This window comes from Narcine bancroftii, chromosome 8 (assembly GCF_036971445.1).
Source record: "Narcine bancroftii isolate sNarBan1 chromosome 8, sNarBan1.hap1, whole genome shotgun sequence".
NCBI classification, from domain to species: Eukaryota; Metazoa; Chordata; class Chondrichthyes; order Torpediniformes; family Narcinidae; genus Narcine; species Narcine bancroftii.
The window spans coordinates 178,585,221-178,603,432 of record NC_091476.1 but is presented as its reverse complement, the minus strand read 5'-3'; the positions used below and the strand labels follow the sequence as shown (position 1 = coordinate 178,603,432).

General features: G+C 40.0%; 1 protein-coding gene across 12 annotated transcripts in view; it reads left to right on the top strand.

Annotated features, from left to right (window-relative positions):
* alg9 (ALG9 alpha-1,2-mannosyltransferase) overlaps nt 1-18,212 on the top strand; it is a 253,304-nt gene that overhangs the window by 46,326 nt on the left and 188,766 nt on the right. For all 12 annotated transcript variants that reach the window (XR_011343620.1, XR_011343619.1, XR_011343621.1 and 9 more), the window contains one exon: nt 4,269-4,374. Coding sequence is in view for 9 of the 12 variants with exons in the window: in XM_069895966.1 (XP_069752067.1) it covers nt 4,269-4,374 (106 nt within the window). In the remaining 3 variants the exon portion in view is untranslated. The remainder of the gene's footprint in view (nt 1-4,268; nt 4,375-18,212) is intronic.

Genomic DNA, 18,212 nt, shown 5'->3' with positions numbered 1-18,212 from the left:
GTAGTTATTGTAAGGGGGGAGCTGGATCTTTTGGTTCATTTTGTAGTTATTGTAAGGGGGGGCTGGACCTTTTGGTTCATTTTGTAGTTAATGAAAGGGGGGGCTGGACCATTTGGTTCATTTTGTAGTTATTGTAAAGGGGACTGGATCTTTTGGTTCATTTTGTAGTTAATGAAAGGGGGGGCTGGACCATTTGGTTCATTTTGTAGTCATTGTAAAGGGGACTGGACCATTTGGTTCATTTTGTAGTTATTGTAAAGGGGACTGGATCTTTTGGTTCATTTTGTAGTTAATGAAAGGGGGGGCTGGACCATTTGGTTCATTTTGTAGTCATTGTAAAGGGGACTGGACCTTTTGGTTCATTTTGTAGTTATTGTAAGGGGGGGGCTGGACCTTTTGGTTCATTTTGTAGTTATAAGGGGGGGGCTGGACCTTTTTTAAGAGGGGAGCTGGACATGTGGTAGTGAATTGTTTTTTTCTAAAAGAGAACAGGAAATAGCCCCAAATGCTTGTATTAAGAGTAAGTGGAAAAGGAATTTCTGGTAAAGTTGGGAAGGAATTTGCATCTTTTGTATCAGGCGATAAGGTTGTCTCTGCAATAAAGTATTCAATAATGGTTGAAGCTGAAAGGGATGTTGTTGCCAGCGAGATTGTTGAACAAACTGATTTAAAGTTTAAAATTTTTCCCAGTGATTGAAATACTGAACAAAGTGATTTAAAAATCTGTGAGATACAGCAGCAGAAAGAAGCAGTGAAATAAAACATGGAATAAGCTATGGGGTGTAGAAGCAAATGGATGGTAAGATCAAAGAGAGAAACTGTGAATCAACAATCACTTTAAATATTAAGTCAGAATTCTAGTAGTGACAGTGAACAGCAGTTGGAAAAGGATTTTTCAGAATTTAGATTAAAAATGATCGAAAAACAAAGTGAAGATAGTGGAGAAAATGCACTCTCTGGAGTAGAAGTTAAGGAATATTATTTCAATGGAGGTTTATTAATGAGAAAATATAGGTCACGTGAGATTATTGCTAATGAAGAAAGGGCAGTGGTTCACTAGGTTGCAGTTTATAGAGCCTATAGAGATGAGATTTTGAAATTTTTAGATGGGCATCTTGGGGTAAAGAAAACTACCTACAAAATTATGAAACAATTCGACTAGCCTAATTTTAAATAAGATGTTAGGAGATTTTGTAAGACTTGTCGAGTTGCAAGGAAACCTAATGAAGGTCCCACAGTGGTACCTTTAAAATCTGTTTTTGGAGAACTTTTTTCTAAACTAATTATGGGCTGTGTTGATCCAATGCCCAAAACAAACTGGAAATAAATATCTGACCATTATGTGTGCCATTTCCAGGTGTACAGAAGCCATACCACTCTGGAACATTAAAGCAAAAACTATGTCTGGGGCTCGAGGAAAAATTTTCAGTTCCTTTGGTCTGAAATCAGATCAGGGAAAGAATTTGATGTCATATGTATTTCAGTGGTTTATAAACTGGGGGCTAATCAAATTACATTGCCTGCATATCACCCAGAATCTCAGGGAGATTGGAGAGGTTCCATTCAACTTTAAAAACTACGATGAGGACTTATTGTCAAGAAAATTAAAAGAATTGGGATGGTGTTCATTTACTCTTGTTTGAAGTAAGGGAATTGTTACTTGGACATGAGGTTAGGAAACCTTTAATGTTGATAAAAGAACAGTGGGTTAATGAGGATGTGCAGTTAAATTTGTTGGATTATGTTTCAAAGTTTAAAGATTACTGGGAAAAAAATTTGTAAGGTAGCTGAAGAGAATTTAAAGGTAGTTTTGAAGCAGGAGATGGTGTTAATTTTGTTCTCAGCAATGTCTAATTATCTTGGAGCAAAATTTTCTGGGCACAAGGAGATAACATCTAAGGTAAATAAAGCTGCCTACGTTTTTAAAAGAAGATGTGACAACACCTAAGACTTTTGTAAGAGTCATTGTAAAGACAAGCTGTTTGGTAGATTTTTGAAAGCCAGTTTTAATGTTAATTTAGCTAAGATTGAATTTTGTCATGCTGAAGTGAGTTATCTTGTGTTATTGGCCAAGGAAAATTGGAGTATGTTCAGGTTAAAGTTCAGTCAAGTTGTGCCTATGGGTAGGAGAGTTATTGGGAGATTTTGGGGTTGGTTGGATAATATTTAAAAGAAGAGTGAGAAGTTTATTTGGACGGCCATGTGTTAGAAAGCATTTGACAAACAAAGAAATGGTATGTCATAAACCTGGACTTAAATCACTTGATTTGGAGAAGCCGTGTGCTTTAGCAGTTGATGCCAGAAGATGCAGCCAGTGCTGTATTATTTTAAAAAAGTCTACTACAATGGTGTTGAAAATCCAGTATCTAAGAAATACAAGAAACACTCAAGAGTTATTCTGCTATTTGAAAATAATTATTACCTCTTGCAACATGTTGAAGAATGTGTTTGCGCTGCTATGGGATTAAGCTTTGTTTACATTGATCATAATTTTTGAGTGAGATTAAAAATAAGAATAGATGATGATTGAACTGGAGTTGAATTTTTCAAGAATAGGACTTGGGAATAAGACATTGTAGTGATATTATGAGATAGTGCCATTGCCATTGCTGACTGCCTATCGAGATGTTGAATACATATGTTTCTGCCATATTTGTATCGTTTAAGGCTGTGAAATCTGTTTAAAAAGAAATGGGAGATTGCAGTTTAAAGTTTTGCCTTTTTAGAAGTTCAACATTTTCTCCGTGCAAAGGAGGTGTAACGGAGTTGTGTTCACCTATAATTTAATGTTAGACTGTAGCTGCTGCAACACAAAATGAAACACACCACTAACACGATGGGGGTTTCAAACGAACTGTTAATTCAAACTTCGCGCACGCCCTTTAAGGGCGGCATGAGCTCCGCCCCCTCATTGGCGGTGACGTCATTATGCTCACCCAAGGCGCACACTTTGGCCTACACCACGAGGCACAGAGGTCACCCGACGGTGCCATCTTCACGCGCCTGCCCCGCCGGTGCGGCGATACAAGCAGGGCCGGTTCACCACAAGTGATGTGCACTGCCACAAAACTATTTTTATAAAAATGTCTTAGTAAAGTAAATTATAAAATATTGTATCTGAATTCTTAGTAAGTTAGCTGGGGGTTGGTACAGGGTCACACACAGGTCACAGCACATTTATAGAGAACCATCGCTTTCTGGAAAGAGTGTTTATTTTTGGAGTCGATATGTCTTGGACAGACAGAGCTAATGGATTTCAAGTGGGTCTTAATTATTGGGGAGATGTTGAGGAAGCCATCTGTTTTTAATCAAAGCCACTTAAGCCTCTTGGACAGAGATGAGGTCAGAGGTTGTTATGGACATGGAATGGCTTTGAAAAAGGAACAGAATTTTAGTAGAAATAAACTGATGGTCGTGTGGTTTCCAAGAACTGGAACAGACTTCATCCATGATGTAATTGTCACATGATTTGGAGAACTATATTAACAAATTCAGTTATTTTGCATTCAGTTTTGGAACAGTTCAGCTTGGAGTTTACAGAAACCAAACCCTGTGACAAACAGCAGTTGAAACCTTGTGAAAGACAGGGTTGATTTACTGTAACCAGAATTGGTGTTGTTTGTTGTGTGTTACTCCCAGAAGGAGGGGGAACATATTCAGTGGCTATTGAATTAATGATGACCACTTTGCTGTCTCTTTGGAAAAGAGGACAGAATTCTATTGGGACTATTTTTGTGTTTGGCCTCTTCATTTGACCCTTGTCGGGTTTTTGACTTCATCGTGGAAGAAAATAGCCACATTCGCTGTCTTTGAGAAGAGGCCAGATTCCTCATTTGGAAAACCACATTGTGAGTAAAAGAGGCCTGAAGATCTATGTTTAAAAGCGCTTTATAATTATTTCTGAGCTGAGAAGTTAAAATCTTCAAGCAAGACTAAAATGATGCTGAACTTTTAAAAAATTTACTTTTCAGAGTGGGACTTTGAATTACTTGTGCATGCACATTTGTGCATCGTGGGGTTGAGTTTGGAGTTAAGAAAATTTAGAGTTAAATAAGAAATGTTATGTTATGAATAGTTTAATTAAAAAAAACTATTATTTTGAATTTACTCCTGGTGAATTTTCCACTGCTGTTCCTGTGCTAATGGTAAAACTCTTTAGTCCCAAACATAATGAAAAGGATTGTTAGTTTGTAACAAGAGAAATAGTTATTATTTTGGAATGAGACTATCTTGTGGCTATTTAAATACATCTCCTTTCTGTGTTGCAGGTCCCCCTTGTGGCAGTGGATAGCTATTACTATGGGAAATTAGTGGTGACACCTTTGAGCATTGTCCTTTACAATGTTTTTACCCCTCATGGGCCAGACATCTATGGTAAGCTTTTACTTTGCGTGTATGTGCTTTGAATAGATTTAATGTAAAGTGTGGTTAAGCATGACAAAAAAGTGATACTTTATTTTGAAGATGCAGAGTTTAGATTTGGAATCCATTGTTCAGTCCCATTGGTGGATTGTCTCCGCACCAAGTGCTTCCACACCGCTTTGCCTTTTGTTGCATTTAGATTTTAAACAGCAGTCTCTCAATAATATTCATGCCTTGAGTTAATTCCTTCCACTGACTAGTCTTACTTTAAATAGTACAAGAACTGAAAAAAATTAAGTCTGGTTCTGTATGAGCCAATTCATATTGGACCATTACAGAAAGTGTAGATGCTGTTCCTGCAAGATGTGCATTCACTTTGCATGTGGTATCCAATGGTCAAAAGAAGTGAATTCCAGTTAAGTCTCTTCTTTGTCTGTCTTTTTCCTGATGGATTAAAGTTGACACAATTCCAGCTCATCGTTGGAATAAAACCGATTGAATAGAATATCTGCTTTTACAGTCAGATCTCTTGTGATGAGATGGAACTGTGAGTGACATTGCAGTCCTGCAACATTTACTGCGCATGATTAACGTGTAACTGGAAATTTTTATTGTGAAAAACATCTCAACGAAGCCTCATCAGAATAAGAGCAATGTCCCAAACATTGATGCTATCTTGTAAATCCTGAAGAAATACATGAACCTGAGAATAAGGAAGCAGAAAGAAATTACTTGACCCATTGAACCTACTTTGCATTAACAAGATCAGGAATTACAGTAGAAGTCAGAAAATCCGGACTTTGGGGATTGAGTTTGTCCGAATTCTCGGGCAGTACTTTTAAAAATCAGATTTAAGATGGAATAAAGAAGAAATGAACAGGTAAATTTTGATTGTTTATTCATTAGCAGAAACAACATGATTTATTTATCAGAACAAGCAGTTTTAAAGAAAAATAAAGTCAACACTTGACAAAAATGTAAACAAATATTTTTCACTGCAAAAATAAGCATCTAATGCTTGAAATTGTTTAAAAATGAATATTGTAAAGGAAAAATATACACAAATGAAAGCAGAAGTTATTTCATACAAATTATTTATTTTAGTTTATTCACACACTTTCATATAAAATACAAAATGCAAAAAAATTATTCTTTCATTTCTGTGACTTCCGTTGTGTCTGCTGCACTGCTTTGTAGATTGAACACTTGGAGTTTCAATGGGCTTTTGCTGCTGTGCATCTGTGGCACATGTGCATGGAGACAAAAGGCCGCTCAATTTAAAAAGTTTGAGAGTTTTCAAAATGTTTGGATTTCTGGCATCCAGATTTCTATTATATCTCATTGTAAACTGTACTATGTCTGACCCTGACAACCTTTCACCCCTTTATCAAATCTAACTTGTACATTTATATTTACAAGATCCTGCATACTTTTTCTAAATGAGCAAGTAATGGAAATTATACTAATTATTTTTGTAAATTTTACTTGCATGTTGCCAATCTCCCGGTGTTAAGTAATACCTCAGGTTTTAAGGTGGTTAACCAATTCTTGTCGATAGTAGAACACTGGCTAAATTAAGCACAAAAGTTGATTCAGCTTTATAAGTATATCACTGTATTAATCTATTGTAGCGTATGCACCACGTTGAGTGTGGAAGGAAAACACATGAGGAGTCGAAATCAAAGACTGATTTATAGTACTGGCAGCTCGACTTATGTGGGCCGGTGCTGATGTCAAGGCCCCGCGTCATCAGAGTGCTGACCTCAGGTTGGTCGGCATTCCCGCCAGAGTTCCCTGTCTTCCCGCAGTGTGCAGGTCATCTGGGTTATGACTGGTGTCACCCCCAGGTCTGCACGGTCGCTGTGTTTGTTGGCCATTTTGTGGGCTGGTTTGTGTTTCTGTGCATGGGCAGCTACACTATTAGGAAATGTGGAATTGGGAAAATTGGATAATTGAATATGTGAGAGTAGCTGGTCGATGCATGGAAATTCTGAAACATTAATTTCGAAGACAGAATCCAAGTTTTGATTACGCGGGCAGTGCATGACCTTGCCACACAATGGCTCTCTTGAGCCAAGAGTAAAATGTTCCAAATAATTGTTGGGAGTTTAAGATAGGATGGAGTTGGATCAGAAAGTGAGGGGAACTGTTTAAGACTGAAATGAGGAAAAATTCCTTCTCTCTAAGGCTTGTACATATTTGGAAATTCTTCGCTTCAAAAATTAGAGGAGGTGGAATACTTGAATCTTCTTGAAATGGAGATGGACAGAAAAAAGATGATGTGCGAGATTAAATTTAGGAGAAGTAGATTAGGTCATGATCTGACTGGATAGTGGAGGAGGTTGAAGGAGTTAAATGGCTTGCTTCTGTTCCTATTTCTTGGAGTCATTCCATTTGTTCTAAAGTTGTCTTAGACATTGTATTACTTCTCGTGGATAAGACATTTGCTTTCTGAATCAGTAGGTCATGAGTTCAAGTTCCACTCCTGAATCTTGAGTCCACTGGTTTGATTAAGCCATAAAACATGAGTAACAATGGGCTATTCAGCCCATCAAGTTGGTCCTTCCTTTCAATCATGAGGTGATCCATTTTCCCACTTCTGGCCTGGCCTTCTCCGCACAGTTTTGATACCATGGCTAATCCAGAACATCCACAACTGTCTGTGGCAATAACTTAAACAGATGTACCACTCTGTTTTAATTTGCTGAACATGTAGTAAACACTTGATCATTAGTTTTGACTTTCTCTGGTTGAAGAAATGCTTACTTGTCTCTGTTCTCAGTGGGTGCCCTCTTGTCCTTGACTCTAACTCCATGGGAAACAACTTTTCAGGATCTACTCTGTCCATGCCCTTCAACATTTGAAATGTTTCAATGAGAATCCCCCCCTCTTCATCTTCTGAATTTCATCAAATATAGCCCAAGAGCTGTCAAGCTCCTCATATGATAACCCTTTCATTCCCAGAATCATCCTTGTGAACCTTTCTTATATAAGGAGCCCAAAACTGTGCCCCATACACCAAATAAGGTCTCACCAGCACCTTTACCTTCTCTTGTATTCTATTCCTCTATATACGAATGCTAACATTGTATTCATTGCTTTCATCACTGACTCAACTTGGAAGTAAACCTTTTGCATATTCTGCACGTGGACTTGCAAGTCTTTTGTACCGTCAAATTTTGAATTTTCTCCCCGACCAAATAAATCTGCCCTTTTATTCCTTCTACCAAGGTGCTTGATCGTACACTTTCCAACATTGTATTTCATTTACCACTTCTCTGCCCATTCTCCCAATCTAGCTGTCTTTCAGTAGCCGCCTCACTACCTGCCCCTCCACCCCTCTTTGTATCTGCAAATTTAGCCACAAAGCCATTTATTCTGCAATCCAAATCATGAATAAATGATGTAAAAAGAAGTGGCTCCAACACTGACTCCTGCGGAACCCCACTGGTAACCAGTAGCCAATCAGAATAGGATCCATTTGATCCTACTGTTTCCTGCTGATCAGCCAATGCTCTACCCATGTTAGTATCTTACTGTAATTTCCATGGGCTGTCATTTTCTGAAGCAGCTTCATGTGTGACACCTTGTCAAAGACCTTTTGAAAATCCTAATATACAATATTCATTACATGTCCTTTTTCCAGCCTGCTTGTAGTTTCATGAAAAAATTGCAGTAGGTTCATCAGTCAAGATTTTCCCTTTAGGAAACAATGCTGATTTTTGGCTTATCATGCACTCCAGTTACTCAGTAACCTCATCCTTGACAATGAACTCCAACACCTTCCCAATCACTGTTGTTAGGCTAACAGGTCTATAACTTCTTTTCTGCTGCCTCCCTCACTTTTTAAATAGTGGAGTGACCTTTGCAATGTTCTTGTCCTCTGGTACCTGCCAGAATCTATTGCTTCTTGGAAGATCATTACTAATGCCTCTACAATCTCTATCGCTGCTACTTTGAGAACCAGAGGGTACAATCCATCTGGTCCAGGAGGCTTATCTACTCTTAGACCATTCAGCCTCCCAGGCACCTTCCCTCTTCCCTGACACCCTTGAAAGTCAGGTATACTGCTAATGTCTTCTACAATGAGGTAAAATACTCATTCAGTTCCTCTGTAATCACTATTATAATTTCTCCAGCAAAATTTTCTATCCATCCTATATCTACTCTTGTTTTTTTTTTACTCTTAATGTACTTGATATCAAAAAGGATGCAAAAAGCTGCTTATTTGCTCGCCAAGGCTTCTGAAGGAACCCAGTGTTTTGAATTTTACTGAGGTGGTTACTGATTTGATTAAGGAAAATCAAACAATGATACAAATAACCAATATCAGTTCAGATTCTTATTTTAAAAAGTCTTGTAATTTTTAGTGTTGTTTATAACAGTAAACATCGTGTGTGGAAAGTCTTTTCCTGATACTTCTACCTGGTTGGGTCATAGTTTTAGGATAATAAACAAATATTCAATTATTTGATTTTCATCTTCTGGAGGGCATGGGTGTGTGACACAATGTCCTCCAAGCATTTAGTGGATGGACAGTCAACTTCCAGGCTCTTTGAACGGTGAATTAGAATCAAAAGATTAGATGACCACTGCAAACTGCGTCATTGCTTCTGGCACATCTGGCTCAGCTTGAACCAAATAGGTCTGGAACCAAATCATGAATTTGTCCCCTTTCCATTTCCCTCACCTCAAACTGAGCTAATTTTACATGGGGATTGGAGTGACTACCAGCTATTCTGCATTTCATTGAGGTCAAGACTGAACTTCAGGGATCCAAGATGGTGGTAGAGGGGTGCTAGAAGGATGCTAGAGCTCCCCTGATAGTAAAGTATAAAATTCAGTAAAAATAAGATCCCCTTAAAAATTGTCAGGAAAGGATAAAAAAAAACACCACAACAAGAAAGAAGGCATAGACATTGATTTGAAAGAGATTGGAAAAATGAAGAACGGGAAGGACTCGCCTCATGGTCGAGAAGGAGAGGCTGAATGCAGACCTTCTCAGACAATAGTGACAGTGTCAGGATTGCATTATCGCGACCCCATCGGGAAGAGAACTTCCCAGAGTGGTGAGCGAGGGCGGTCCAGCAGGGATGACCCAAGAGGAGGTCAGTGGAGAGCTGCAAGTGAAGCAGCAGAGTGCTGTCGGGCACGGACAATGAGGAAGCCCATGGACGAGGGAACCAACCTAAGATTGAGACAGTGATGGCAGCAAAAGCAAATGAAATTCCATGGGCCTCCAGGAAAATAAGAGACCTACCCGGTAAGGCCATTTTATCCAGGATCGGGGGGAGGCCGAGCTTGGAACGACATTTGGATTTCAAGGCATTGTGCCTAGTGGGCAGCAGGAGCGGCAAGGCCAGGGAGGTGTTGGGATCGGAGGGATGGATGAAAGGTCAGGAAACTTGACATCAAAATGAGGAGGAAGAACATGGAGGAAAGAGAAAGAGATTGAACAGACAAAGACAGAAAAGAAAGGGGGTTGTGGGCTTGATGCCCTCTGCCAGGGGTAAAATGGAGGCCATTGGCCAGATAAAATAAAGTGTTGAAAACAATGATGGAAAGCCAGGGAGTGATTAAGGAGAAACTAGATAACAGAAAGGGTAACACAAATGCAGGAAAGAATTGAGAGGGTGGAGGAAAATTGGATAAGAGGGAAATGAAATGGATGTGTGGGTGAGGGAAAGAGCGGATGTGGGGGGAAAATGGACTTATTAGAGAATTACAGTAGAGTAATAACATTAAGCTGATGTGGGTGAAGGAGGGTATGGAGGGAAGCAACCTGGTGGGGTTTTTTTTTAAAAAATGGATCCCAGATATGCTGGGGAGGGATAAAATTGGGATAAATTGGAAATAGAAAGAACCTCCCAGTCTTTCTTGGGGGAAAAGAAGGGGAGGAAAATAATGGAAGGTCTCTGAGGTAATGAATAAGACAATTAAATTTGCAAGTTTTAATCTAAATAGGATGAATGGAACGATAAAGAGTGTTTTGGCACAGCTAAAGAAAAATGCAGACAAATACAGTATTTTTACAGGAGACCCACCTTAAAAATCAAGAACATATAAAGTTAGGGGGGTGGGGGCGCGGTGGGCCAGGTGGTAATGTCTTCTTTAAAATCCAGAGCCAGGGGTGTGGCTATCTTGATAGGGAAGAATGTTTCAGTGGTGGGTTAGGGTTAGGGTGTGGTCGCCAATCTGGCTGGGAGATTTGAGATGATGCTTTATCAAATATGCTCTGAATCATGGACATTTTTATGTATATATATATATATATATATATTTATAGTAACAGGGGTGTGAGAATGTCTTGATTGGGGGGGGTTTCAATTTTTGAATCGGATCATGGACAAGTCAACAAGGGCCAAGGTGGCTAAGTTCACTCTGGCCTTTATGAAAGAGCTGAAATTAATAGATGTCTGGAGAAAGCAGAATCTGAGGCAGAGGGATTATTCTTTTTACTCACGATAACATGATTCCTATACAGGAACACAATCCTGTATCTGGAACCCCTGGGGGACAGTGTGTTCCTAATCTCGGATTTTTCCGGATTTCGGAAAGCCAGATTTAAACCTACCCAAGTTGTGCTGCTGTATCCACCACCACCCCATACCAGTTGTGCTGCCGGTCTCCACACCTCCCCCACCTCACCCACCTGACTCGCGCTGCCTGTCTGTCTCCCTCACCTGCTCGACTTGTGTTGCCGGTCTTTCCCCCTCACCCGCCCAGCTCATGCTGCCAGCCTCTCGCCCGCCCGACTCAAGCTGCCGGTCTCTCGCCCGCCCGACTCAAGCTGCCGTTCTCTCGCCCGCCCGACTCAAGCTGCCGGTCTCTCCCCCTCACCCTCCTGGCTCGTGCTGCTGTCTCTCTCTCCCCACTTGCCGCATTTTGGAGCTTTCTGGATTTTAGATGTCCGGATAAAGGATTATGTATCTGTACCAGAATTGATTTATTTGTGGCATAAGCCCATTGGAGGTTAGGATAGAGGAGACAGAGTACATGGCTCTTCTACTGTCTGACTATTCACCCTTGACTCTTCCCATTGTAATGCCAGAGAAGCGTATAGATGGCACTTGAACTCGTTGCTGTTGGGAAAACTGGAATTTTACAGCTTTGTTAGAGCTCAGATAGAATTGTTCTGTGAGAGGAACTGTCTCCACTGACAGTAACTTCCTAATATGGAACACACTGAAGGCTCATTTAAGGGGCCATATATTTGGATATATCAAAGCTATCAAAAAGGGGCACATGAAAGAGATTTACAACTTGGAACAGGAAATAGTCCAGTTGGAAAATGATTATCAAAGATTGGGATCAGAAGAAAAATACAGGAATTTAATGAATATAAAGCACAAATATAATATAATGCAAACATATAAGATGGAAAAGTTGATTTTTGTGGAATATTTTATTTATATGTTCTCACAAGCTTGTACAGTCATATGCTGCGTCCTGCCAGCAATGGCAGTTCGCAATCACATATACATGTATTCCTTTTCTTTATGACTATATATATAAAACCCCATGTCTCTACCAACCCTCTCTCCCCCACCTATAAACCAAGACAGTTCACTCATACTATAATGACAATAACAAACATTAACGTTAGAAAAATAAATAAAAAACAAATAATAAGAAAAGTTGATCTTAAGATCTAGACAACATTTTTCCGAGCTGGGAGAAAGGGCCCATAAAATCTTGGCGGGTGAGGTTGGAAGAGGTCTCAAGAACAATAAATGCGATCCAAACAGGGGAAAGCAAGATTTCACAAACCAAAGGACATAAACAAGTTCTATAAAGAGCTGTATAAATCTGAATCGGGGGGAAGGTGGGGGGTGGTGGCTGCTAAAATAGATGATTTCTTGCTTCCATTGGAATTACAAAATTTGGATCAGGAGGATTGAGAGGGGCTGGGGAATCTCTAGGGAAGAGATTGAAAGAACCCTGAGCTCTTTGCAGGATGGCATATCACCAGGGGAGATGGTTTCCCTGTTGAATTTTATAAAAAGTTCAAAGATCTCTTAATGCCCCGTATGAAGATGGTGGATCAGACAGTGGAGACACATACCCTGCTGTAGTCTCATCACAGTGATCCTGGAAAAAGATAGGGACCAATTGAAGCCCTTCTATAGCTTCTCCATGGATTGTCACCTTGTTATGATGGAGAATCTTGTGTGGTCCTGAGATCCCAAGAGCGATGCCGTTTGGTGCTATGGTCCTGGTAGGGCCACCCATGGTGGTGAGGGTGAGGACCCTACCAAAGAACAATGCAACCAAGCCCTCAACAGTGGAACAGGCGAATGAAGTTACTTTGAACTCAACGGCTGTGAAAGCAGACGAAGGCTGCAACAATTCCATCAGCACCAATCATTGTGAGCTCTGTGCCATATAACCACTTACAGCACAGAACAGGCCAGTTCGGCCCTACTAGTCCATGCCGTAACAAATCCCCATCCTCCTAGTCCCACTGACCAGCACCCGGTCCATACCCCTCCAGTCCTCTCCTATCCATGTAACTATCCAGTCTTTCCTTAAATGTAACCAATGATCCCACCTTGACCTCATCTGCTGGAAGCTCATTCCACATCCCTACCTCCCTTTGCGTAAAGAAATTTCCCCTCATCTTCCCCTTATAATTTTCCCCCTTCAATCTTAAGCCATGCCCTCTAGTTTGAATCTCCTCCACTCTTAATTGAAAAAGCCTATCCACGTTTACTCTGTCTGTCCCTTTTAAAATCTTAAACACCTCTATCAAGTCCCCTCTCAATCTTCTACGCTCCAGAGAAAAAAGCCCCAGTCTGCACAACCTTTCCCTGTAACTCAAACCTTGAAATCCTGTCAACATTCTCGTGAACCTTCTCTGCACTCTCTCTATTTTGTTTATATCTTTCCTATAATTTGGTGACCAAAACTGTACACAGTACTCCAAATTTGGCCTCACCAATGCCTTGTACAATTTCATCATAACCTCCCTACTCTTGAATTCAATACTCCGATTTATGAAGGCCAACATTCCAAATGCCTTCTTCACCACACCATCTACCTGAGTATCAGCCTTGAGGGTACTATTTACCACAACTCCTAAATCCCTTTGTTGCTCTGCACACTTAAATAGCCTTTGGAACGAGTTCGTTTTAGGTTAATAATGAAGGATGGGGCTTGGCCTAAGGTTGAGATTCTTGATTGGAATAAGTCAAATTTCAAGGAGATGGGAAAGGATTTAGAGGGTGGGGACTGGAATAATTTATTTTCAGGGAAGGATGTAACTGGTAAATGGAGAATATTCAAAAGGTACAGAGTCAGTCTGTCCCTGTGAGAATTAAAGGAAAGGTTAGAAACAAGAGGGAGCTTTGGTTTTCAGAGGATGTTGGGGATTTGTTTCAGAGGAAGAGGGATGGGGACAACAGGTATAGGCAGCAGGGAAAAGATGAAGTGCTTGAGGAATATGAGTGTAAAAAAAAAATCTTAAGAAAGAAATTAGAAAGGCTAGAATGATATGAAGCTGCTTTGGCAGGCAAAGTAAAAATAAATCCAAAGGGTTTCTATGGGTACATTAAAAGTAAAAGAATAGTGAGGGATAAAATTGGGCCCCTTGAGGATCAGAGGGGTAGGTGATGTGAGAAGTTAGAAGGGGGAAATTTTCAATGATTTTATTTTTCTTTAGTATTCACTAAGGAAAGGAATATTGAGCCAGATGAAGTGGGGAAACCTGGTTGTGAGGTCATGGAAGATATACAGAATAATGAGGAAGCAGTCAGTACTAGCTACTTTAAAGAGACTAAAGGTGGACAAATCTCCGGGTCCAAACAAGATATTCCCTAAGACCCTGAGGGAGGTTAGTGAACAAATAATGGGGGCTCTGACAGAAATATTTAAAATGTCACTGGCCACGGGGGGAGGTGCCAGAGGATTGGAGGGTGGCACATGCTGTTCTGTTATTTTAAAAAATGCTCCAGAAATAAATCTGGTAATTTTAGGCCTATGAGTCTGACACAAGTGGTTGGTAAATTAATGGAGAGTGTTCTTAGAGATGGAATATACAATTATTTGGAAAGTCAGGGATTGATTAGGAGTAGTCAACATGGTTTTGGACGTGGCAGATCATATTTAACAAATCTTTTTCGGGGAGATTATTAAGAAGGTTGATGAGGGGAAGGTATGGATGTTGTGTATTGGACTTTAGTAAGGCTTTTGACAATGTTTCCCTTCAAAGGTTAGTTAGGAACGTTCAAGCATTAGGTATTAATGATGAAGTAGTGAAATGGATTTAACAATGGTTGGATGGGGGATGCCAGAGTATTGGTGGAAAATTTTGTCAAATTGGAAGCTGGTGTCGAGTGGAGTGTGGCAGGGATCAGTACTGGGTCCATTGTTGTTTGTCATATATATTAAAAATCTAGATGATAGGGTCGTCGTCTAGTCCTGTTTTGCGGAAACTGCCAAAATGTTTGGCCTGGAAGTCAGCCTAAAGAAAACTGAGGTCCTCCATCAGCCAGCTCCCCACCATGACTACCAGTCCCCCCACATCTCCATCGGTCACACAAAACTCAAAACGGTCAACCAGTTTACCTATCTTGGCTGCACCATTTCATCGGATGCAAGGATCGACAACGAGATAGACAACAGACTCGCCAAGGCAAATAGCGCCTTTGGAAGACTACACAAAAGAGTCTGGAAAAACAACCATCTGAAAAACCTCACAAAGATTAGCGTATACAGAGCCGTTGTCATACCCACACTCCTGTTCGGCTCCAAATCATGGGTCCTCTACTGGCATCACCTACGGCTCCTAGAACGCTTCCACCAGCGTTCTCTCCACTCCATCGTCAACATTCATTGGAGCGACTTCATCCCTAACATCGAAGTACTCGAGATGGCAGAGGCCGACAGCATCGAATCCACGCTGCTGAAGATCCAACTGCGTTGGGAAGGTCACGTCTCCAGAATGGAGGACCATCGCCTTCCCAAGATCATGTTATATGGTGAGCTCTCCACTGGCCACCATGACAGAGGTGCACCAAAGAAGAGGTACAAGGACTGCCTAAAAAAATCTCTTGGTGCCTGCTACATTGACCACCGCCAGTGTGCTGATATCGCCTCAAACCGTGCATCTTGGTGCCTCACAGTTCGGCGGGCAGCAACCTCCTTTGAAGAAGACTGCAGAGCCCACCTCACTGACAAAAGACAAAGGAGGAAAAACCCAACACCCAATCCCAACCAACCAATTTTCCCCTGCAACCGCTGCAACCGTGTCTGCCTGTCCCGCATCGGACTTGTCAGCCAGAAACGAGCCTGCAGCTGTCGTGGACTTTTACCCCTCCATCAATCTTCGTCTGCGAAGCCAAGCCAAAGAAGAAAAAAGAGATGATAGGGTGGTAACTTGGATTAGTAAGAATGCAGATGGTATGAAGATTGGTGGTGATGTGAAGAACATTATCAAAGCTTGCTTTGGGATATAGGACAGTTAGAAAAGTGGGCTGAAGAACCTGGATCCAACATTTGCTCCCTGGTCCTGGATTCCCCAACCAGTAGAACCTTAGCATTCCCAGTAATGCATTGAGACCCCAGATTAGAACATCCAATTCCATCTCTCTTGAGATATGAAACTAGTTTAAACTCTGGACTGTTTTTTCTGGACTTCAGAAGGATGAGATGAAATCTCACCAAAACTTCCAACCTTCCTAAAGGGCTCGATAGGCTAGACGTGGGAAGAATGCTTCCTTGGCTGAGGCACCTCAGAAAGAGTAGGCTAATTCTTCGCTCTAGTGGAGTCTGTCATTATCAAGCCTAGTTCCGTTTATTTGTCATTCATACCATGAACCTTGCAGTGTCTAGTTAAAACAAGATAGCATTTTTCGGGTCTGTGGAGCTGGTTATTTTCATGGATAAATTACCTTATAAATATTTTTTTATAAATAACATCATAAATACATATCACTCATTAAATATTATATGCGAGCCCTGTGTCCCTGGAGTTCAGCAGGCCTCATAGCTTGGGGGAAAAAGCTGTTTCATAATCAGGTCATGAGGGCCCGAATGCTTCGGTACCTCTTCCCGGATGGCAGGAGGGAGAGCAGATTGCGGGAGGTGTGTGTGGAGTCCTTCAAGATGTTTATGGCTTTCTGCGAACAACATCTGTTATGAAGGTCTATCATGGCAAAGAGAGAAAGGGTCACTGGGATTAGCTAGTTTCAATGGTCGGCACAGACCAGAAGGGCTGAATGCCCTGTTTTTCTGTTCTGTAATGTTTTATGGTTCTAATTATAAATAACATTTTGTCTGTATATTTTCTAAATAGACCTTTTTAGTATTCTAAATCAGGATATGTATAATGGTAGATTAACACTAATTAGTATATTTTATTTATAGTGATAACCACATTTTCAGCTGTATTTAGTCAATAGATGTATCAAGAATTATTTTTTGCAAGTACAGACATTCTCTGGAGATCTGAAACAGAGAGGAGGAGGGGAGCAATATCATAATCTTGGATGCAACTCATTACTGGATTGTCAATTGTATTCCAAGTGGAAACTCTGGCCAGTGTGTAATACATGTTGGATGTAGCCTGAAAATGTCTGCCCTGTTTATCCAGCAGCTGAGGAGATACTTGATCCCAGAAAGTTCTACACTTGCCTGGTGTCTTAGGCCTAGACTCTGTCAGAATTGCTCATGGTCTGATGAATGACTGTCGATGCCACTGGTGTTCTTTTTTTTTAAATTTTTTATTTTTCACACCATAAATCACATTAACCATGGTACACACTTTTTCCTTTTCACACATATACAGTGCCATTTTCTCCCCCCCTCCCTCCTCCCATCCTACCCTCCCTACCTCCCCCTCCCCGTCCATTTAAAGTACAAAATCTAGCATACATTAAACCAGTCAAACAATGTTGTCATTCAATAAAAATAAACAAGAAATTCCACTGAGTCAATTCTTTTCATTTCCCTCTCCTTTCGTTAATTTAGGTAGTGAATGTCCCCGGTAGGTTTTCTCTATTGTGTTTCATGTAAGGCTCCCATATTTGTTCAAATATTTCAATATTATTTTTTAAACTATATGTTATTTTTTCTAATGGAATACATTTATTCATTTCTATATACCATTGTTGTAGTTTCAAATTATCTTCCAATTTCCAGGTTGACATAATACATTTTTTTGCTACGGCTAGAGCTATCTTAACAAATCTTTTTTGTGCACCATCCAAATCAATTCCAAATTCTTTGTTTTTTATGTTACTTAGGAGGAAGATCTCTGGATTTTTTGGTATATTGTTTTCTGTAATTTTATTTAATATTTGGTTTAGATCTTCCCAAAATCTTTCTACTTTCTCACATGTCCAGATTGCATGAATTGTTGTTCCCATTTCTTTTTTACATCGAAAACATCTATCAGATACTGTTGGGTCCCATTTATTTAACTTTTGAGGTGTAATGTATAGCCTGTGTATCCAGTTATATTGTATCATACGTAACCTCGTATTTATTGTATTTCTCATCGTTCCAGAACATAACTTCTCCCATGTTTCCTTTTTTATCTTTATATTTAAATCTTGTTCCCATTTTTGTTTAGTTTTACCATTTGTTTCCTCATTCTCCTTTTCTTGCAGTTTAATATACATATTTGTTATAAATCTTTTGATTATCATTGTATCTGTAATCACATATTCAAAATTACTTCCCTCTGGTAAACTCAGACTGCTTCCTAATTTGTCCTTCAAGTAGGATCTCAATTGGTAATATGCCAGCACTGTATCTTGAGTTGTATTTATCTTTCATTTGTTCAAAGGATAATAATCTATTTCCTGAAAAACAATTTTCTATTCTTTTGATCCCTTTTTTCTCCCATT